A 24440-nucleotide genomic window follows, 5' to 3' on the forward strand; every position below is an offset into this window, starting at 1 on the left:
GTAAGTGTAAACAGATGCCTTATTTCTTTGGCCTCAGATCAAAAAATCTTTAGATGTACGTACACCTAGAGATATATAAGTGATAAGATCAATCCTATCGTTCAAATTACAGGTGGAGAGATAAAAATATGATCACATATCTTTAGACAAAGAGAATCTCTTTAATCTACTTGTAACTGTTGATTTATTGGGTGGCTGATCTATTTTCTCTTATCATACTTTCTGCACTGAGTTAGCAAACATTTAAAGGATCTGTAGCTCTGATAGAACTCATTATTTATGTGCAATGAGTCAGCAAACATTTAAAGGAGCTCATTAGAACTCATTATTTATGTGCACTGAGTTAGCAAACATTAAAGGAGCTATACCTCTGATTTTATTGAATAAAACTCTTTGTAACATGGACAGGAAATCTTCCTTTGTTATTTTCGTTGAATAAGCAGATTGTTTTTCCTCAAGTAGATTGGGTGGAGATTAACCGTGCAATAACTAGACATTTTTAATGTTATATTGCACACTTTTGCTGGTTTACGCTAGTTTTAGTAAAAATCATATAGAGTGGGGTGGGTTTTCTGTGTAATAACAACGAGCATGTTGAACAGGTGTCAATGTTACAAGTCATTTATAGCACGCTTAATTCATTAACAGGTTTAACACCTGTTGAACAGGTGTCAATGTTACAAGTCATTTATAGCATGTTTCATTCGTTAAAAGGTTTAACACCCCGGCCTACGTCCTCTGTGGTTAAAGCTGTTAATGAATGAAAGCTGTGCTATAAATATAACTTACTTCTAGTGCACTGAGCTAGCAAATATTTAAAGGAGTGGTCCTTGATATATTTTTTAAAAATAAAATTGTCTTCTTTTCGTGCACATTTCGCCGGTTACATGGAAACGATCAGATTACAATTGTATTAGACCAACTTTTTTGCTGGCGAAAATGCCACAAAAACACGCACATGGAAAATGACCTTATAACACCAAGCTCAATCTGATTAAAATACAGATCTATATTTCGTTTCGTTTTTTTATACTTTCGATGGTCTCTACTACATGAAGATCTGACCAGTTGTAGTGGTAGGTTGCATCAGAGGTCAGACGAGTTGCTTTTGACACTATAACGTCAGACATTTGAGTAACCAATCAGCATTTTTGTGGGTTACCCACAGTTCTGTGCACCTCACGCCAAAAACTTGCCGTAACAGACCTGTTAACTTTCCATTTATTAGTAGCAACATTCCAATATCACCAGCTTATGGAGTGTTTGTGTCTCCGCTAATTCGTTACGCGAGAGCTTGTTCCTTTTATTCTGACTTTTTAAGTAGATCGAGGCATTTGTCATCTAAGCTTCAACTACAGGGTTACTTGCGAACTAAAATTATTAAAACCTTTAAAAAGTTTTATGGCCGTCATATTGACTTGATTGGTAAATATAACATGTCTCTCTCGGTTATTATTCTAGATATATTTAATTGACGCGTATACTATCTCCCTGATAGTGTCTGTCTACTACATCGTTAATAATGTTCATCACGCGCATTTTGCATACGGATAGTCCATTGGCCAATCACGCTATTTTACCGAGATTTCGTCTAATAATTTGGATGTAGCAATGGCGGGTGTGGCGACAGGCAGCGTAAGCTTACTCTTCCGGACACCTGTTACCACTGTTTGTCGTGTATTTTGTATATGGTGAACAGTCCATATGCTGATTACACTATTTTGCCTTTTTACACTATTTTACCTATACCGTTTTTTTAGGACTTCGAATTTTGTCTAATAGTTTGGATTGTTCATACTTGGTTTTATTTTATTTACCGTTTCATTGCCTAATCCCTCACATCAACAGAAATGAGGGTTATATAACAACTCTTCCAGATCCTAGTGTAGTAAAGACAAGTAAAACAAAATTTTGAACTATAAAAAAACCGAAAGGAAATGAGATTGCAAACATTTAAAAGAGCGGAAAGTGATACATGTATATTTTACTGAATAACACTCATGATATATCTTATTGAATAAAGGGGGGGTGGGGTGGCCAAATGGTTAGCACGTGCGCATTGTATGATAAGATCAGTCATTTAATCAACTGGCTGGTGTGGTTTCGATTCCCCGGTTGTACATGACAGTGTGCTATGAGGGAAATTTCGCCCAGACAGGGGCACTTCGGCTTACTCTTATATCGAATTCCAACTGTCAAGGGATCTTTTACGTGCACACCAATGTATACACGGGACCTTGGTTTTTCGTACCATCCGAACGACTAGACAGCTGTCCTTGTCAGGCCCTCCGTCCTGCATCACTGCAAGTGGGGAACCACGCCAGTAAATCTGAATGAACTTTTTCTCGGCCAATTCTCCTTTAACATCGGGTGGTAAGATAAATGGTGTGTCAACCCAGAAAGATTAAACAGGGGTCATAGCATGTGAACCATTTTACTGGTGATATTAAACTGATAAATATGACAAGGACAACCTTCGTTAAAGTCACTCCACCCTGAAAACATAGTTTTAACAAGGAGAGAGAGAGACAAATGGGGTTTAACGTCCACTCGACACAAACTAGGTCATTTTGGGACTAACATATGGTTTTAATTTTATTTCAATAATTCGCTTGCGCGTAGGGGTCTTTAGCAGTGGGAGGAAACCGGAGGACCCAGAGAAAACCCACGAGGTTCGACAGGAGACCCTACTCCTTGTCACGTACAACCGGGGATTCGTAAAACCACGCCAGTCGACTCAATGACAGACTTTATGATACAGCGCGCGCACGCTAACCATTCAGCCATCCAACCCCCCACAATTAGAAATCTCAAATTAATAAAATCTTCAGCTGTCAACTGCCAGATTTCAACTTTTTTAATAACTGACACATGACACATAAAATTACAAATTTAAAGTGAAATGAAATAAAATGGGGATTAACTTCTCTCCACCAATTGGGTAAATGAAAAGAGAGAGAGAGAGAGAGAGAGAGAGAGAGAGAGAGAGAGAGAGAGACCAGAGAAAAGCCATGTGGTTGGATAGATGACCCTACTCCTTGTCACGTACAACTGGGGAATGGAAACCACGCCAGAGAGAGAGAGAGAGAGAGAGAGCCCGGAGAACAACCATGTGGTTGGATAGGTGACCCTACTCCTTGTCATGTACAACTGGGGAATGGAAACCACGCCAGAGAGAGAGAGAGAGAGAGAGAAAAAGAGAGAGAGAGAGCCCGGAAAACAACCATGTGGTTGGATTGGTGACCCTACTCCTTGTCACGTACAACTGGGGAATGGAAACCACGCCAGAGAGAGACAGAGAGAGAGAGAGAGAGAGAGAGCCCGGAGAACAACCATGTGGTTGGATAGGTGACCCTACTCCTTGTCACGTACAACTGGGGAATCGAAACCATGCCACTTGACTCAATGACAGATCTTATGATTCAACGCACTTGCACTAACCAATCGGCGATCCAGCCACCGTATCACTAACTAACAGCTTGTTGCCTGGCTTGAGTGACGTACTGCGTGCTTCGTATGTATTGATCGAATGGCTATATCATTGGACAGCGGAAAAATCAATTGCCGCAATCCAAGAATTTACTTATTCTTCATTATTTATGACAAATGGACAGAATTAGCTAGTAACAACATATACAAGCTGAATGGATTCTCTCTCAATAAAATCCTATGACGAAAATAGACTTTTACAGCTTGTGGTAGTTTACTTGAGATTTTAATGTTTTGTAGGGGATTTGAAGCAATGGAATGAAATGAAATGGGGTCAACGTCCTACTATTCTGCTCCGACTGGACTAATGCAGACAGGAAATTTGAAGCAAACTATTTGAAGCAAACTATTGATACACAGATTAGTTTGATTTTGTTTCTACTCTCCAAGTTTTTACGAGGGTAGGCATCTTTAAACAGAATGTCAATAACTCTACTTATACCTGTGTACATAACCAAATGGCTTCACCTAGATCAATTATAGATAAGTGTTGATCTTTTGTTTATGGATTTCATGATTCTAATCGTGACATGATAAAGTAGATATAAGTATAAAACACACCACTAATATTATTGATAAATAAAAATATAAAAATCCCTGCTCAACAGTAGTATAAATAGATTTTAAAGTAGCTAAATCAACAATATTAGGGACCTAGAAATTGATACAAATGGAGAGAGAGAGAAAGAATGGAGTTTAAGGTCCACTTGACACAAACTAGGTCATTTTGGGACTAACATATGGTTCAATTTTATTTCAATAATTTGCTTGCAGGTAGGGGTCTTTAGCAGTGGGAGGAAATTGGAGGACCGGGAGAAAACCCACGAGGTGCTTTATAAATGGACATATTATAGTTGTTATTATTATTAATAATAATGCCCTACCTGATTATGACCAAGAGAAAACCCAGGAGGTTGGACAGGTGCACGTAAGGGTCTTTAGCAGTGGTTTCCACTTCTGAGACATGAATTAAGTAGAGTGTCTAGTTGTTCGAATGGGATAAAAAAAAAACTCGCCAGTTGGAATTCGAAATAAGAGTAGGTCAAATTTCCCTTAACACACTCGGATTGTGTAAAGTATTTTATCAAGCACCCCCTAAGATTTAAAGCGGGGTTGGGTGGTCTAGTGGTTTAACGCAGGTGCATGAAACCATAAGATCTGTCATGGTTTTGATTCCCTACTTGTACGTGACAAGGAGTAGGGTTGTCTGTCCAACCTCATGGGTTTTCTCTGGGTCCCTCCCACAGCTAAAGATCAATATGTGTAAGCGAATTATTGAAATAAAATGAAACCGTATGTTAGTCCCGAAATGACCTAGTTTGTGTAGATTGGATATTAAACCCCATTACTCTCTCCCTAGATTAAAACAATAACATCATATACAAACCTTGGATCAGTGTACAGTATTTTACCATCTAAGGCATGTTGAGTTATCCACTCATCTTTCGCGGGATCCATCAATGATATGTTTGTTATGGTTTCGTTTTTTACTAAACGTCCGCAACCTGTTAACCACACATCTTTCTCGTTACCTAATAAAATATAAGACAACAACATTACTTGTAACATTCAACTCCCAAAATAACATTATTTATAAAATTCAAATATACTCACAAAACAACACCAAACCACGTTACTTATACCATCCAACGCTCAAAACAACATTACTTATACCATTCAACAAATTTCACAAAACAACATTACTTGTGCCATTCAACACATTAAAAACATTACTTTTAACATTCAACGCTCAAAAAAACATTACTTATACCACCTAATTCACAAAACAACATTACTTATACCATCAAATTCACAAAACAACATTACTTATACCATCTAATTCACAAAACAACATTACTTATACCAGTCAACCCTCAAAACAACATTACTTATACCAGTCAAGTCACAAAACAACATTACTTATACCAGTCACGTCACAAAACAACATTACTCATACTATTCCCAATAGAATACCAAAATCCACTTAAAAAGCATCAAAATTTATTTTTTTCTTTTTGGATCATTTATTTTTTCTTGTTGTAAATTTGATTTCCAATAAGTGTAATTACGGGAATATACCTAAATGAGATCAAAGAACACCTCAATCAATACAGAAACGCTTGAAAGATCATTTACTAAAGTTCCATTACATGCGATATTTCTATTGATTTCAAGTATATTTCACATACATTAAAGTGTATGAGTTCAAACAATACCTCATTCAATATAGAGGACCCGTGTACACATTGGCATGCATGTAAAGGATCCCCTTGCAGTTGGAATTCGACATAAGAGTAGGCGATAGTGCCGGTGCCCGAGCAAAATTTCCCTCATAGCACACTGTATGGCGTATGCCCGTCTTCATTAGTCCAGTCGGAGCAGAACAGTAGGACGTTAAACTCCATTTCATTTCATTTCATTCAATATAGATAATAAAATGCTCAAAAGGTCATTTACTAAAGTTCCATTAACATACGATATATATATTGACATGAGGTATATTTCGCAGATATTGAAGTGTCCTTTAGTAGGACTTTAAACCCCATTGCATTTAATTTCATATCTGTGTATTCCTTTATATTCCGGAAATTAGTCTACCTGCGTGCCATGTGCCATCTTATAAATGGCTCTTACAACATAATAACACTAATTTACACTTCACCCAAAAGAATTGATTAGTTTTACCTGTGCTTGAATCTCGTGCTAATAATGACATTTCCTGTAACTGCCCTTTGATGTGTATCATGGTATACGAAGCATCATCTCGACAGTTGACGTTTAAAAAACGTACATAAAACGATCGAGTACTAACTCCATTATCTGAACCTAGTAAAGAAAATGGTCATACATGTATATATCTTTAATGTGAAGTTCAAACAAACACAAAATGATGAAGTTCTCACTCCATTATCTGAAACTAGAAAAATATGGGTGTTTAAAATCAATACTTCAGACTTTAAAGATACATTCTTGGGTACAAACTGGGTGTTTGATGATATATTAGGACTAAAAACATATTCAAACTAATTAATTTATTATAATTTTGCTTCAAATCCTTTTCAAAACATTGCAATTGTCAGGGAATAGCCAGCTATAAAAAAGCGATCAAATGTGTTCATGTTTGTGTCACGTGACACAATGGGTGCGAGGTCGGAGGAGAATTCATTGCATACACAAGATGATGTTGCCTTTATCGCTGACTATTTATTACAAATATTGAAGCATAATTAAATTCTTGGATTATCCACTGTCCGCGTCTTTTTCTGTGATTTTTATCTCAGAAAGTGTTGTACGTCTAACTCTTCATAAAGTTTATCAACATGTACATCAAGCACTCAATCTCTGTTGGAACCTTCAACGTCACGCGTGCAGACATTCCGAATCGTCGGGCTGTCGATTAGGGAAACACGTACATTTTTGTCCTGTATGTGCTCCATGAGTGTTTTTCAGGGAATCCATTATTTTTCTAGTAAGATTGGATATTTCTACTTTCCATATATAATATACCAAAATTGCCATACTTTTATTGGAAATAACGACCCGATAAATACTTTTCTGAGAATGTAGCTTTAAGTCAAACCAGATATAAATGATAGATTGCTCAATCCATTTATTAAAGATACGTTCCAACAAAAGTATTTATTAGGTGGTCATTTCCAATAAAAGCATGCAAATTTTGGTACATGTATATACGGAAAGTAGAAACATCCAATCTTACTAGAAAAATATGGGATTCCCTGAAAAACACCCATGGAGCGCATACAGGACAAAAGTGTAAGGGTTTTCCTAACCGGCAACCCGACAATTAGGGATGTCTGCCCGAGTGATGTCAAAGGTTGCACACGAAAATTCCTGATCTTGAGCTTAAACGTACAACAGTTTCTGAGATAAAAGCCATGCTTCGATATTTATGATAAATGTACAGTGATTTATAGCAGGAGTATTCCTTCACAAGTACAATGTTGAGAAGAGTTTTAAGAAAGATTCCAAACAAAATATTGATAGATTAATTAGTCTGATTACGATTTTAGTCCAAATATATCATCAAATCACACAGTTTGTACGCGGGAAGGTATCTTTAAGAAAAGAAAAAATCAGAATTTAATATTTTTTAAAATCAATTCTTTAGAAAGTTAGTGTAAAGTCAAAACATGTATCACCCTATTTTCAGTCACAGAAAAAAGATAAATTGTCAGGCAACAAAATAAACGCCCATAGCAGCCAATTAAAGTCAATCATGAAGTCAACTAGGGATGCTTGGTCCGTAATGAAAACATGTACAACACACTAAAATCTGATTAAGAGTAAATCCATTAAATAATTATTAGAAATCGATTAATAAGCCTGCTGCCTTTAGGAGAAAACGATGCTAGATATGATGATGGTATAAACTGTGAAAGGAAAGAGACGCGAGAAGAATACTGATGACCACACCTAGTGTAAGTACAGAAATAATCCACAATCAATAAACCAATTATATGTAATTAATGTTCAATGTGCCTTTCTCACAGACTTTTTATATTAAGTATATGTATGAACGTGTTCTCAGGGTTTATTGTCACGGTTTTATGCACCACGTGGGCTAATGAAGATAGGGCAGTGTGTTGTGATGGAATTCAAACTGCTATCGGTTCTTTTATGTATTGGGGGGTTGGATGGCTGAATGGTTAGTGTGCGCGCGCTGTATCATAAAGTCTGTTATTGAGTCGACTGGCGTGGTTTCGAATCCCTGGTTGTATGTGACAAGGAGTAGGGTTGCCTGTCCAACCTCGTGGGTTTTCTCCGGGTCCTCCGGTTTCCTCCCACTGCTAAAGACCCCTACGCGCAAGCGAATTATTATATACAGCGCACATGTGCTAACCATTTGGCCATCCACCCCCCCCCCCCTATGTTTCGATGGGTGTGGCGATGTAGAATGGATGGTCGATATGTCTAGAGTTTTAAGCGGGTTTATTATTTTACTCACCTGAGGAAGAGCAGCGTGGAGAAAATTGAGCTAAAAATAATTTGCGGTCGTCTGGATGAATGATACTCTCGATGTCTTTTCCAATCAAATCAAACTGAAAAAAAAATAAAAATTTTTAATGACATTTGAAGTGGGGTCGACATCCTACTTATCTACATAATACCAGAATGGACAGGAATTTGATATTTTCTGAAAAATGCAAGTCATGCATCCTTACTTTAACATTAAATATGATAGCATATATAATTTCTAGTGATATATATATTTTAATTTCTTTTTCAAATTTTATTTAAAGAATGCATAATTTATTTCTTAATTCTATATTTATATAGTCAATATGGCTGACTTTAATATCATCAGCCCGTCTTTAGCAGTGGGAGGAAACTGGAGGACCCGGAGAAAACCCACAAGGTTAAACAGACGACCCTACTTCTTGTCAAGTAGAACCGATGAATCGAAACCATGCCAGTTGACTCGATGGCAGACCTCATGATACAGTACGCGCACGCTAACCATTTGGCCGTCCAACCTCCCTACCTCTTTAAAGCAGTTTCCCCCTTGTCAGTGGTGCAGGACGGAGGCCCTGACAAGGGCAGCTGTCTATTCATTTGGATGGGATGAAAAACCAAGGTCCAATGTACACATTGGCAGGCAAGTAAAAAATCCCTTGGCAGTTGGAATTTGATATTATAAGAGTAGGTCGCAGCGCAGCTGTCTGGGCACAATTTCCCTCATAGTGCACTGTATGGCGTATACCCATCTTCATTAGCCAAGTAGGAGCAGAACAATATGAAATTAAACCCCATTTCATTTCATTTTTTTTATTTCTTAAAGCAGTTAATTCTGTCTCCTGAGACTAGCAAAAAAAAAGATAGATCAGATTTTGATGACGACATTATAAATCAGCACAACATAAATCATCCCGTCCCATGTGACAACCAAAAATCAAATGATTTTTAACAGTGACATATAGTGTGGATTCTACGCTAGTTTGAAAGGAACGTTATAATCTCTTCCGACAGATACATTTATTGTTCTTATATTAACCCACAACTTTCAGACTTTCCCCGATCTTGCACGCATTACATATTGTTAAGCGACAAGATTCTAGGTTTACGCCATTATTAAAGGACACAGACGGTAATTATATAATGTTAAGCGACAAGATTCTAGGTTTGAGCCATTATTAAAGGACACAGACGGTAATTATATAATGTTAAGCGACAAGATTCTAGGTTTGAGCCATTATTAAAGGACACAGACGGTAATTATATAATGTTAAGCGACAAGATTCTAGGTTTGAGCAATTATTAAAGGACACAGACGGTAATTATACTTCTACTACAATTTTTCATCAAGTCGATAAGTTTCTAGACATCAATTAAAATTATCTAAAAATATGAAGAGTCCAGGGGAAGAAGGATCCAAGTCACAATTTTGTCTTTTCGCAGAATGCTCGACATGAACAGAACTTCGAGGGGGTTTAATTACAACTTCAAAATGATGCTTCATACGATTCATAATTACCAGTACAACAACTGACTTCCACTTTTTAGCCAAATTAAGGTCAAATAACGGGTACAATGGACGTATTTGTCCGGGAGGCCATTTCAGAAGGGCCTTGGTTCGATGTGACCCCCGATCGTTTCTACCTGAAATTGATTGCCACAGAAAGCCTATACAATTAGCTGCCAGATGGCGCCATTAACTGGGCTTCATTGAAAAAGTGACTTAGATCGTTCTTCCCTCGGGGCTCTTCATTTGAATATGGTAAACCAGAAACTGTACATAGTCTTGTTGCTCATTCTATTTTCATATTTTTATTAATAATCCTTGTGTCATAAACAATCCTTCACTCGGCCATTAGCTTGAATAGCTTCCTGTTCGATAATAATATAGAACAATTACCAGTATATGCACCATGTGGATATAGCGCTTTATAAATGGACATATTAATATTGTTATAATTATTATTAATAATACCCTACCTGATTATGGCCTAGTAACTGTCCTACAGCCTCTGATAATAATATAATAGTTCCTTTTTTACATACTACTAATAAAAACCCATCAACAGCCTGAAAAAAATACAAACATTTAAAAATATAATAAGATAGCCACCACGTAAAGTGCGAAAATACGTCCACATAGCAGCTATGTCTACAATGCAGCTTATCCGGAAACTTGAGATTTTGATCAAATTTTCAAAAAAAGATGACTTTAAAAAATCTGATTGCTGGCGTGTTTACTGGATTGAAAAAAACGTGTTAAAACCTGTAGCATCTACAGTTTTTTCGTATTATACATGTCCCCTGTGCTTCACATCAAATTTGAAATATATCTCTAAAAAACTGTAGCCTACATCATGTTTACAACCTAATTGTTGAAGGACAAGACCTTATAATTACATGTATGGTTGAATTAATTATGGGTTACTATTAGCACACATTATTCCATTCAGTCTCATTCTTATTAGTTAAACATACATTATGCAAGAGCAAAATCTGTTTATTGCAGGTCTTTCTTTAGGCCTGAAATGTTATCTAAATTATTAATTAGACATTAATTAACTTATCCAGACCATAATAAACTCTCGATGTCAAGGCTAGCCTTCGATGTTGGCTGGATTAGATTCCTATATGCCGCTAACGGCCATTGATAATTAAATCAGAAAAAGTGGATAATCGAGACTATGCTGTTTATATTAATGATTTTAGTAATGATGACCGAGACTATGCAAAAATTTCACCGGCTTCTTTCTCGGCTCATAGTGGATCAATTTGACTGAAATTTTCAGCAAATTACCTTTACACATCTAGCTTTTAAATATTATAGTGAGAACTGCCATCTCTTTATCTGATCTCCCATAATGTATCTTTAAGAGGACTATGCTCTAAGATGTCATATCAATGTTAAGGTAACCTATAATTAACTCAACTATAGAAAGGTAATTATAAAGTCTTGACAGATCATGGTGACAATACCCTACTTTTAAATGCATTAAAGCCAAGGGTCTCGGATAAATTTTCAAATTTGATTAGCAGAAATATGTATGCACGGACGTATGGACGTATGAACGGAAGTGCGGGTGGGGACGACAGCAATATTCAACTACATTTCTATGTGGGTGTATAAAATTAAATTGTTAAAAAACTCCACTTTTGATTGATACGTCTTTTTGAAGACTAGCAGTATTCTTATTAAGGACGACAAAAAATACTAAGTTAAGGACAAGCTCTTTTGACATTTTTTTAATATAATTTTTTTATGAGAAATGAAATAGAGTTTATGAGACAGTTTTTAGATGTTTTGTCAGAAGGTTGTTTGAAATATTTCATCCATGCACCAGTAAACCTGATATTTAATCTAGACGTGTCAAGGTCAGTCTAATCACATGCACTGAAGTCATGTGAAGTGATTCAACCTTACATACATGTAATTCACATTTCCTTTAAGAATAGGATGAAATGAAATGATTTTTAACGTCCTACTTTTCTGCTCCGACTGGAAGACAGGCATAAGACAGGCAGTATGCTATGAGCAACATTTTACCCAGACAGCCATAAGACAGAGAGAGAAAGAAATGGGGTTTACCTTCCACTCAACACAAACTAGGTCATTTCGGGACTAACATATGGTTTAATTTTATTTCAATAATTCGCTTGCGCATAGGGGTCTTTAGCAGTGGGAGGAAACCGAAGGACCCGGAGAAAACCCATGAGGTTTGACAGGCGACCCTACTCCTTGTCACATACAACCGGGTATTCAAAACCACGCCAGTCGACTCAATGACAGACTTTATGATACAGCGCGCGCACGCTAACCATTCAGCCATTCCCCCCCCCCCCCCCCCCCCCCGCGGCCTAAGACAGACATAAGACATTTTGCCCAGACAGCAGCAGTACAACCTACTGTTATTTCGAATACCATCTGTCAAGGTTTTGTGTTACCTGCACACCAGTCGCCAATCAATGTGTACACAGACCTCGGACTTTCGTCCCATTCGAACAACTAGACACTGTCCTTGACAGAATTGTTTATATGTAGTTGACAAGAAAAATAAAATAAAATGGTATTTAACCTCCTACTCTATATTCCACCCCAACTCACTGTAACCCAGGTATCGTTTAATCTTGTGTATCTAGCACTAATTTCTTTCACATTCGTTTAATATCCAATATTTGTTTAAAAATTCATAAAAACTGTTTAACATCACCATAATTTCTTTAACATTCGTTTAATATCAAATCTATGTTTAAAAATTTGTAAAAATCATTTAAAATCACCAAATATCATCTAATTTGTACTTGTGTCCAGTTTAAAGCTGACCATTCAATTTTGATAATGAGTGTCCAATTTAAAAGTGTTTAATTTATCAATCACTGTTAAAAAATAAATAACCCAATTGATTAATGAGGTATAATGATTAATTTTTAAACAGTGGTCAGGAAATTAAACACTTGTAAATTGGACACTCATTATCAAAATTAATCAGTCAGCTTTAAAATGGACACAAGTACAAATTAGATGATATTTGGTGATTTTAAACGATATTTACAAATTTTTAAACAAAGATTTGATATTAAACGAATGTTAAAGAAATTAGTGCTAGATACACAAGATTAAATGATACCCTGGTTACAGTGTAACATCCTACTCTATATTCCACCCCAACTAAGCCACATCATGTTTTGTACTATGGAGGAATTTCCCGCAGATGCACTAATCAGCACACCGGTTCGTTGACAAATGCACATACTAGTTTACAGACAAATGTACAGACTGGTTGTACAGATTAGCCTGTAGACAAATGTACAGAACAATATGTAAACAAATGAAATGAAATGAAATTAAATGGGGTTTAACGTCCTACTCCTAACCTGGGCTAATGAAGACAGGCATACGCCATACAGTGTGCTATGAGGGAAATTTTGCCCGGGCAGCGGCGCTACGGCCTACTCTTATATCAAATACCAACTGCCAAGGGATCTTTTACGTGCCCGCCAATGTGTACACGGGACCTCGGTTTTTGTCCCATCCGAACGACTAGACAGCTGTCCTTGTCAGGCCCTCTGTCCTGCATCACTGACATGGTGAAACCACCCCAGAAAATCTGGATGAACTTTCTCGGTCAATGCAGGGATCGAACACCCGACCTCCAGGCTAGCGAGCCAGCGTCTTACCCACTTAGCCACGTGATCGCCAATATGTAAACAAATGTACATAAAAATTTGTAGACAAATGTACTAAACGGATTCTTAGACAATTTCACAAACCGTTTTGTTTTTATTGAAAAAAAAAATAAAGTTAAAGCTCACACTCACTTACATGTAAGTGGTTGTACATTCAAAAATGTGCAAGTGTGTGATAATATTGTTAGTGTTACTACACTGTAAACAAGGTTGTCCTTTGTGCACTAAGATAAATATCTAGATAACAATATACCCCACTTTATATATTTGGGACAAAATGTGTTGTTCACCTATCATAGTATATGAAATAATAAGGTCTGTTTACAAAATTACTATGCTGTGATGTATGTCTCTTTTAATATTTAGAACAAAATGTGTTGTTCAACTATCATATTATATGAAATAATAAGGTTTGTTTAAAAAATTAATATGCTGCTATGGATGTCTCTTATCGCAATATAAAATCGGTTGATTCACTTTATCTTCAACCTGACTATTTTGTTATAACTAAATGTACCAAAACTTCCCTTATAGCAAATAATCGAGAATTCTAATTACATTATTTCTTTTCACAAAAGTTAAAAAATTTATGTAAAATTGTTCTTACTGCTGGCTAATCAAATAAAAACTGTATTGTGAAATAATTATATTACAATACACTTGACGAGAATCTCCTAAACCAGTCCTGCGGTACAATATACAGACGTACAAACATATCCAACATTTCAAAGATAGGTTGCCAGGCAACGAAACATACGCCCACAGCAACTAAATCGTCCGGGCAGTCAACAAGGGTTGTCGCATATTTTTACTTTTTTCGGTAATGAAACATTTATAATACACTAAAATCTTATCAAGAGCAACAACTCACGAAGTAATTATCAGAAAACTATTAGAATTTGTTTGGTTTTTATAAAGTTCTGCCCCATGCTAACGTTTTGTATGCAAAGCTTTTAATATCATGGATTTAACTTGTTCGTCTCAAGATCTTAAACTCTGTGTATCAATCTGAAGTCAATCGGATTATAACTTTAGCCTTTAGAGCATCACAAGATTTTGCAAAGTGATCAAGGGCCATAACTTTAACAGTAATTATCGGAAATCGTTGAAAATCAATAGGAATCTTCGTCTCATGACCTCAAACACTGTGTATAAATTTAAACTCAATCGGATATTAACTTTAGCCTCTAGAGCATCCATAAGATTCTTTGAAGTGATCAAGGGCCATAACTCTGGCAGTAATTATCGGAAATCGCTGAAAATCAATAGGCTTCTTTGTCTCATGACCTTAAACACTGTGTATAAATTGAAAGTCAATCGGATATTAACTTTGGCCTCTAGAGCATCCACAAGATTTTTCAAAGTGATCAAGGGCCATAACTCTGGCAGCAAATATTGGAAATCGCTGAAAATCAATAGGCTTCTTCGTCTAATGACCTTAAACACTGTGTATAAATTTAAAGTCAATCGAATATTAACTTTTGCTTCTAGAGCGTCCACAAGATTTTTTGAAGTGATCAAGGGCATAACTCTGGCAGTAATTACCGGAAATCGTTGAAAATCAATAGGCTTCTTCGTCTCATGATCTCAAACACTGTGTATAAATTTAAGGTCAATTGGATATTAACTTTGGCCTCTAGAGCGTCCACAAGATTTTTCAAAGTGATCAAGGGCCATAACTCTGGCAGTAATTATCAGAAATCGCTGAAAATCAATAGGATTCTTTGTCTCAAGACCTTAAACACTGTGTATAAATTTAAAGTCAATCAGATATTAACTTTAGCCTCTAGAGCGTCCACAAGCAATTGTGGACGCCGGACCGACGGACGGACGGACGGACAGGGGCGACGACAATATACGACCACATTTCAATGTGGGCGTATAAAAAGTGTTTGTAATATTGAATATGAATATGGGCCCTTATTTTTAAATGCATGTAGATACATCTTCAGATGTGCGAAACACCTACAAGTTAAATTTCCAATTTTCCCTTTTTATAAAATGAAAGTCAATGACATTGCGAAAAGAAAATTAATGAAGAACCATTTTATTAAAAAATACGTTCCTCGACTTAATAGTAAATAAGCAACAATTGACCATTAATTTCATTTAATTAATTTTCTGAATCTATCCCTTTATTATCTTCCATTGATTGTTTCTAAATTGTATTGTACCAATATACAACAGATTAACACACGTGTATACATGTTTTCTGTTCGTTACCTATATACTATGTAACCATAGACAACGGTAACTATAGCCAATTAAAACCAGAGTGTAACTATGTAAATATGTATAAATATACTACATGTATACTGTCCATCTTTATACAATGACATTATTTATGAATAGTCCCAAGACCCACGAAAAGTACTTTAAAATGTTAAAATGTTATTAAACCAGTGTTGAAATCCATTTGTGTCGGCATACCTTTTATCTTTTCATCGTGAAACAAAGTAGTGCAGCTTTGTGGTTGTGCTAATAATTTTGGATATACATGTATATATACATATACATATATTTCAATAATTCGCTTGGACATACATGTAGGGTTCTTTACACTGTAACCCAGGTATTATTTAATCTTGTGTATCTAGTACTAATTTCTTTCACATATGTTTAAAAACGTTTAAAATCACCATAAATCATTTAATTTGTACTCGTGTCCAGTTTAAAGCTGACCATTCAATTTTGATAATGAGTGTCCAATTTACAAGTGTTTAATTTCTCAATCACTGTTGAAAAATAAACAACTCAATTGATTAATGATGTATAATAATTAATGTTTGGACAGTGGTCAGGAAATTAAATACTTGTAAATTGGATACTCATTATCAAAATTAATCAGTCAGCTTTAAACTGGACACAAGTACAAATTAGATGATTTTTGGTGATTTTAAACAATTTCTACGAATTTTTAAAGAAAGATTTGATATTAAACAAATGTGAAAAAAATTAGTGCTAGATACACAAGATTAAATGATACCTGGGTTACAGTGTTAGCAGTGGGAGGAAACCAGAGGACCCAGATAAAACCCAGGAGGTTGGACAGGCAACCCTACTCCTTGTCATGTACGACCGGAAAATTGAAACCACGTCAGTTGACTCAATGACAGACCTTAAGATAAAACGCTCACGCACTATCCATTCGGCCATTCAACCCCCTAATTAGTTGAATCTAATGCTATTTTGGGTATGATTTCAATAATAACATTTATAATAATATTAATTTTCTTGGTGAGACTGAAGATGTGTTTATAATTATGCAGGGGGGAATATCTCCAAGTACTATATATTGAGATATATCAATTGTTAGATTTATATATTTCAATAATTCGCTTCCGCGTAGGGCCATTAGCTAAGGAGGAAAGTGGCGGATCCGGGAGAAACCCCAGAGGCCGGTTGCTCAAGGCTCTGTTAACTTTTAATGACTCGTTAACATGGAGTTATCGTGATCTATAACAGAGAAAAAGTCTGTTGATGGAAGTCCTGTTAACTTGCTGTTACATGTACATTTAACAGCAGTGTTAGGCTCCATTATCTGTTTAACGATGGCATTAGTGAGCTGTCAGTCGAAGTATACCCTTAACAAATAGTCATAGATTACCAGTGTAAATCCCATAATTTTTACTACTATTCTATAGTGGTTTCTGTAGTAAATTCTACAGTTATCTTTTTGTCTTTAATCAAGTTTTGTGAACAGATTGCACAGTTGTCCCACTGTCTTCGGTTTCTTGTCAATACTAACTTCTATAAGCTCGAGGTTGTTATACATGTACATTGAATTAGAATAATTAAAATTCAGCCTTGGATTAACTTTAATCTGTCCATTAGCTAACGGATAATGAAATTTAACAGAACATTAACAAGTGGGCTGCGGAATTTAAGCGTGACAGAGAGAGCCTTGACGATGATGACCCACGCCCTGGAAGGCCATCAACAGCAACCATTCAAGAAAACATTACCCAAGTGCATGACATGGTGTTCGACATATTGCCAGTGTTGTGCACATCTCTCATGAGAGGAGCACGTTATTGCCGAGTTAGGAATGACGAAAGTTTCGATTCCGCGATTGTACGTGACAAGGAGTAGGCTCGCATGTCCAGCCTCGTGGGTTTTCTCCGGGTCCTCCGGTTTCCTCCCACTGCTAAAGACCCCTACGCACAAGCGAATTATTGAAATAAAATTGAACCATATGTTAGTCCCAAAATGACCTAGTTTGTGTCAGTGGATGTTAAACTCTCTCTCTCCCTCTCTCTCTCTCTCCCTCTCCCTCAAGTGTACTCTAGTTATATCCAGGTCAATAGAATATTGTGTCTCTTGACACCATAATTTACTCATTATTAGATCAATAAACTAAAGATGAGAAACTGAAATTCCATCCAGACTAAATAATCACCTTATATATCTTTGTCACGCCATCTATATAGACAATAGAATCACATCATTATAGACTAACATCATAACGTTGGTTTGGTGTTAAAAGGTCGTATCTGGGTATTGAAAAATTGTCCGAGGTTAAGAATCAAAACGTCATGTCAAAATGTCATATGTAAAATGTCGTATTTGTGAAGATTTTCTCAAATATTTCTGTACAAAATGTTTGTGTATGTAACTATCCGCACATACATGTATCAAGAAAGCTAAACCTCTAGTGCAGAAATAAGAAGTGAAAGCTAGTTATTTGCAATTTTATACAGCAAAGACGTATCTCTGGAAAAAATTCTTGTTTACCTGCTTCAGTTTCATAGATTTCACACAGTAGAGGCTCAACAATAATTTCAATAATATGTATTCAACCATAAAACAATACTAGCTATATTTCGTTTGATTGTAATGCTTTGGTTAGACGCAAAGTTGTTTTTTTTTTCAAGGAAATGTGACATTTTCGCTCTTAATGTTTTTTTTTGTTTTTTTGGAACACCCCATATTTGATGTTTTGAAACAAAATATATAAAACCTCTTTTTATTGGCTTAGAAATACAACAACCAGATGAAAAGATGCACAAGAAAATTCCCAAAAGTGAATTTCATAAATCATGCCAGATACAACCTTTTGACTGCCCACCAACCATAAGTAACATATTATAGTCTATATACACAATGAGAGAGAGAGATGTATGTAACATATTATAGTCTATATACACAATGAAAGAGAGAGATGTATTTAAGATAAATCATGCCAGATACAACCTTTTGACTGCCCATCAACCATAAGTAAGATATTATAGTCTATATACACAATGAGAGAGGGAGATGTTTGTAAGATAAATCATGCCAGATACAACCTTTTGACTCCCCACCAACCATAAGTAACATATTATAGTCTATATACACAATGAGAGAGTGAGATGTATGTAAGATAAATCATGAGGAAATTAATTAATGTAATTACCTCCTCTAAGACTTGACCCCAGTTATCCGTTCCCTGTGTATCTGGTCTCCAAGAATTTTGGGACATTTTCATTTTTTTCAGACCTAAAAAATTATATAATATAAATACAAGAGATAAGAGAGAAATAAGGTTTAAATTCCACTGAACACAAACTAGGTCATTTCGGGACTAACAGGTGGTTTAATTTTATTTCAATAATTCGTTTACGCATAGGGGTCTTTAGCAGTGGGAGGAAACCGGGGGGGACTCGGAGAAAACTCACAAAGTTGGACAGGCGACCCTACTCCTTGTCACATACAACCGGGGAATTGGAACCACGCCAGTTGACTCAATGACAGACTTTATGATACAGCACGCACGCGCTAACCATTCGGCCATCCAACCCACCAACCTGATATATAAATAGTAATTTGTAAAAGGTCAATTGTTTCTCTAGTGCAATCTCAAACTCCACAACACCAGCATGGAAATCCTAATTCGTAATAAATGTAGTTTAATGTCCTACTGTTCTGCTCCGAATGGGATAATTAAGACGTGCATACAGTGTGCTATAGCATGAACGAAAATTTGCTGGGACAGCGGCGCTGCTGCCTACTCATATATCGAATTCCAACTGCCAAGGGATCATATGTGCCCTTAATGCCCATCTTCCAACAGTGGCAAAGTGAGTAAGACGCTGGCTAGCTCCAAGGGATCATATGTGCCCTTAATGCACATCTTCCAACAGTGGCAAAGTGAGTAAGACGCTGGCTAGCTCCAAGGGATCATATGTGCCCTTAATGCACATCTTCCAACAGTGACAAAGTGAGTAAGACGCTGGCTAGCTAACCTGTAGGTTCCGTCCAACCTCGTGGGTTTTGTCCGGGTCCTCTGGTTTCCTCCCACTGCTAAAGACCCCTATGCGCAAGCGAATTATTGAATTAAAATTAAACCATATGTTAGTCCCGAAATGACCTAGTTTGTGTCAAGTGGACGTTAAACCCCATTTCTCTCTCTCTGTAGGTTCCGTGTTTGATCCCTGAGTTGGCTGAGGATGTTTATCAGGATTCTCTGCTGTGGTCCCCCTTTGTCAGAGGTGCAAGACTGAGGGCCTGGCTAGGGACAATGTGTAGTCATTTGGATGGGACAAAAAAAAAGAGGTCCCATGTACACATTGGCGTGCACGTAAAGATCCCTAGGCAGTTGGAATCCAGTGTATAGCACACTGTATGGCGTATGCCCGTCTTCATTAGTCCAGGTTAGGAGCAGAACAGTAGGACGTTAAACCCCATTTCATTTTCATTTCATTTCTTGTCCGTCTCAGGTTTTGTTATTTTCATTTTTTTTATTGTTCATCCAGCGCAAGGTTTTAATGTCAATTATATCAACCATTCTTGCTGTTACCTTTATAGGCCTGATGAACTCTACAAACAACACAATAGGCTACTTACTGACATTGTATTTTTGATTTTAGGCCTGATGAACTGTACAAACTTGCATAAAAGGCCACTGACCGAAATGTATTTCTAATTTTAAGCCTGATGATTTCTAAAAACACCACAAAAGGCTACTTACTGATATTGTATTTTTTTCATTTTAGGCCCGAAGAACTGTATAAACCACATAAAAGGCTACTTACCAAAATGTATTTTTAAATGAGCCACTGTTAGACGAAGAATACTGGATTTGTCAAGTTTTTTCTGACAGGAGGCAATAATAGGAACTTCTTTCGCTAACTCTTGTATCAGCGCGTTGAGTCGATCTCTCCGAATCTTTTCACATACATTCCGTGACAATCTGAAAATACAACATCCACATTTCTTTAAAAAAGGAAGATAAAGAGCATATTGTTCCAGACTAATATGTATGGGGAAAAAACCTGGACGATTCTACAGAGAGAGAGAGAGAGAGAGAGAGAGAGAGAGAGATGGGGTTTAAAATCTACTTGACACAAACTAGGTAATTTCGGGACTATTAAATTTATTTCAATAATTTGCTTGCGCGTAGGAGTCTTTAGCAGTGGGAGGAAACCAGAGGATCCGGAGAAAACCCACGAGGTTGGACAGGCAACCCTACTCCTTGCCACGTACAACCGGGGATTCGAAACCACGGCAGTTACATCATTAACAGACCTTATGATACAGCGCACACATGATATCCATTCGGCCATCCCCCTCCCCCTCCACCCCTTTCAAGTACTGAAGTTAAATGTCTAAATTAATATACCAGGGCCCTGATTCACGAAATTTTAACTTAAGATAAAATCCAAATTTTAGTAGATACATGTACCTCAATTTTGATTGGCTGAGCACTAAAATCAATCTAATATTATCCAATCAAATTACTAAAATTTGGATTTTATCTCAGTTAAGTTTTCGTGAATAAGGGCCCCGTTACGTTTAGAATAAATATACACTGAATATTGTATATATACACTAATAACAATTTGAGGACTTATTGACAGTTTAAATGGCGTGAGACACTTCCTGGTTTCTATCCAATAATAAGTTAACATATGAACTTTAATGTTCAATTAAAGTTGTGATGCCCCATTATAGCGCCTTATCACTCAATAATACATTCTACTATATATCGCTTGTGTGATAAATTTCATAATCTACTGCGATATCTCCTTACATGAATTTGATTGGTCAATCAAAAAAGAACTACTTTTTTTTTTCAAAAAACAGTTCATTTTTTATTAAAAGTAACTTCTTTCTTATTAAAAAGGAATTATTTTTTATTTAATTGGCGTTGATTCATATTACATTATTATATGTGTTGCGACCCATTTGTGTCAAATTCTATATCCCAAATATTAGCGATTTAGCTCCTTTAAGTCATGGGAAATTTGATACAAATGGCACATTGTTATTTTTACTCTCTACATTGAAGCACCTGTACTATTTATCAGTCACTCAAATCTACTAATTAAAATTCTGTTTGAAAATTTCGTTCAAATTACTCTATTCTGAGCGACTTTATAACTTCAAGTTTTGACATAGATTGTTTCTTATTGCAGAAATTTTTTTTGTTAATTGTGACTCAGTCTCGCTTCTCCATTTTTAAATTAAATCATTAAATGGCAATCGTATTTTAATCCATTTACATCTGCGTCTTCCAATAACCCTAGAGAGTTGATCATAGGCTTAAAGTTAAAGGGACTTTCCCGATTTGAACAAAGTCTCATAAATAAAAGGCTGTCGATGTATGAAATTTAAGTGCCAAAATACAGGGGAAAGGTGTATTTACCTTGTCTCAAAATTTCATCTCAAAATATTGATTCGTTTGAATGTGAACATCAAAACCGCTTATCCAGACACATAACCCTTTTAGGATTTCGTGTCAATTTTTTCATTGTGTGACCTGATAATCTATTGCCGTTCCTTTGGGGGTCAAAACAGTGCATGATCCAAGTGATGTACTTGATAACAAATGGTAAATTCCACCTACACGTTATTTTTATAAAATAAAAGTCTGGTTTTATACAGACACTGTATAATACCCTTGGGACAACGGTCTCCATTTTCAGACGAAGACTGACAGGTTTAAGTTGTTTGAAAACAGGGTATCATGTACATGTATATTGAGTTCGTTGCTTGACTCTAAGGTAGAGGATCTAAAATACATGTATAATCAAGATTGGCCCTTTATAAAGTGTTATGTGAATAAATGTCTAAATAAAAGTTTATATAACATTTGAAGTCAAAATAAAAACCTACATGTATACAATGTATAAATAGGTAGATTTAGCTCTAACATAATGCATCTTTAATCATATTCTTACGACATTAATTATACATTTCAAGAGAAAGCGAGGGAAGTGGGGTTAACGTCCACTCGACACAAACTAGGTAAATTCAGGACTAACATAAGGTTCTATTTTATTTCAATAATTCGCTTGCGCGTAGGGGTCTTTAGAAGTGGGAGGAAACCAGACGACCTGGAGAAAGCCCACGAAGTTGGACAGTCGACCCTACTTCTTGTCACGTACAACCATGCTAACCTATTGGCCATCCAACCCCCCCCCCCTACATTTCAAGCACATGTATGTATCGTTGTTATGTATCGTAAAATATAAAATTTAAGTCGTGCCATGTTTTCATATTACTTTTATCATTACACTCATTTAACTTGTCGATCTTTGATAGACGTGTATTCGATTTCACATATATATTATTACATTTGACTTTCAGGGATTGTAGCTCGTCCACATATCTTCTGTAAGTATCAGAAATGAAAACAGATTCTTGGAATGGATACTCAACACTTTATTTCTGGAGCCAATTATAATAATTATATTATAATGTCATAATGGTTCCTTAAGCTGGTCTCTCGAATTACTAATGCTTTATTTAATTGTTGTTGGTGTTTATTACAAATTACAACGTTCAATATACATTACATTATGTACAGGTTGTTTTAATTAAGTTATTTACATCTGAGAGAGAGAGAGAGAGAGAGAGAGAGTTTAACTCCACTCAATGCAAACTATGTCATTTCGGAACTAACATATGGTTCAATTTTATTTTAATAATTCATTTGCGCGTAGGACCCGGAGAAAACTACTGAGTTTGGACAGGCGACCCTACTCCTTGTCACGACCCTACTCCTTGTCACGTACAAACGGGAAATCGAAATATTCACATCTGAATGAGTAATAGTTTAACATAAATTTGTCTTTTGAATCAAATTAGTTACTAAGAAAGTGTTGACATGAACATATAATTATTTAAGGATTAAAGGAGCTAATTCGCTAATATTTGGGACCTAGAAATTGACACAAATGGGTCGCAATTAACACATATAATAATGTTATATGAATGTATATTAACTGATTTACATTCAATCATTTCTGTTTTTACTGTAATTTCTAATCAGTTATGTTCGGCGTAATACGCCAGACGTCTCAATTGAATGGCAGTCTCTAGCGTCTGATTATTCCAGTCTACACCGATAGTATTTATTGCGCATGCTCCTCAGATAAGAATATGATGTGACCGTTTGACATGACATGTGGAATATATTTAGCCTGAAACGCATTATGGTACACGAATCGTGTACCAATGATAAAATGTTTATTTTGTCTTAAATATTGGATATCAGACCCCCATCTTTTCCCGGTAAGATCACAACATCAATGTTGATTTAAATTGACAAATAATTTGTGTTTTCAATGTTGAAGACTTTGGGTGATACTAAGTTAGAGACTTACATGTAGCTACTTTATGTCTTAAGACGGTTAGTGCTAAATAATAAGGCCAGCTCAATTTTTCTTCATCGGTCACAAGATGTAAACAAGGCTAGCGCTAATCCCAAACCTTATCCTAAGCCTGGACTTAGCCCCAATCCTTAACCTAAGCCTAACCTATAATCTCGCTAACAATCACGTGCCCTAACATTACATGTATTTACATCT

At 36.1% G+C, this 24440-nt stretch overlaps 1 protein-coding gene across 1 annotated transcript in view; it reads right to left on the minus strand.

Moving 5' to 3' along the window:
- The window catches only part of LOC126829673 (neuronal PAS domain-containing protein 2), a 50309-nt gene that overhangs the window by 15165 nt on the left and 10704 nt on the right, over positions 1-24440 (minus strand). Inside the window, exons 2-7 of the mRNA XM_050559698.2 lie at positions 20661-20818; positions 19043-19125; positions 10444-10533; positions 8456-8549; positions 6175-6315; positions 4877-5021 (exon numbers count right to left, since the gene is read on the minus strand). Of these exons, the coding sequence (XP_050415655.1) occupies positions 4877-5021; positions 6175-6315; positions 8456-8549; positions 10444-10533; positions 19043-19125; positions 20661-20818 (711 nt within the window). The remainder of the gene's footprint in view (positions 1-4876; positions 5022-6174; positions 6316-8455; positions 8550-10443; positions 10534-19042; positions 19126-20660; positions 20819-24440) is intronic.

Source organism: Patella vulgata, chromosome 8 (genome assembly GCF_932274485.2).
Source record: "Patella vulgata chromosome 8, xgPatVulg1.2, whole genome shotgun sequence".
Lineage (NCBI taxonomy): Eukaryota > Metazoa > Mollusca > Gastropoda > Patellidae > Patella > Patella vulgata.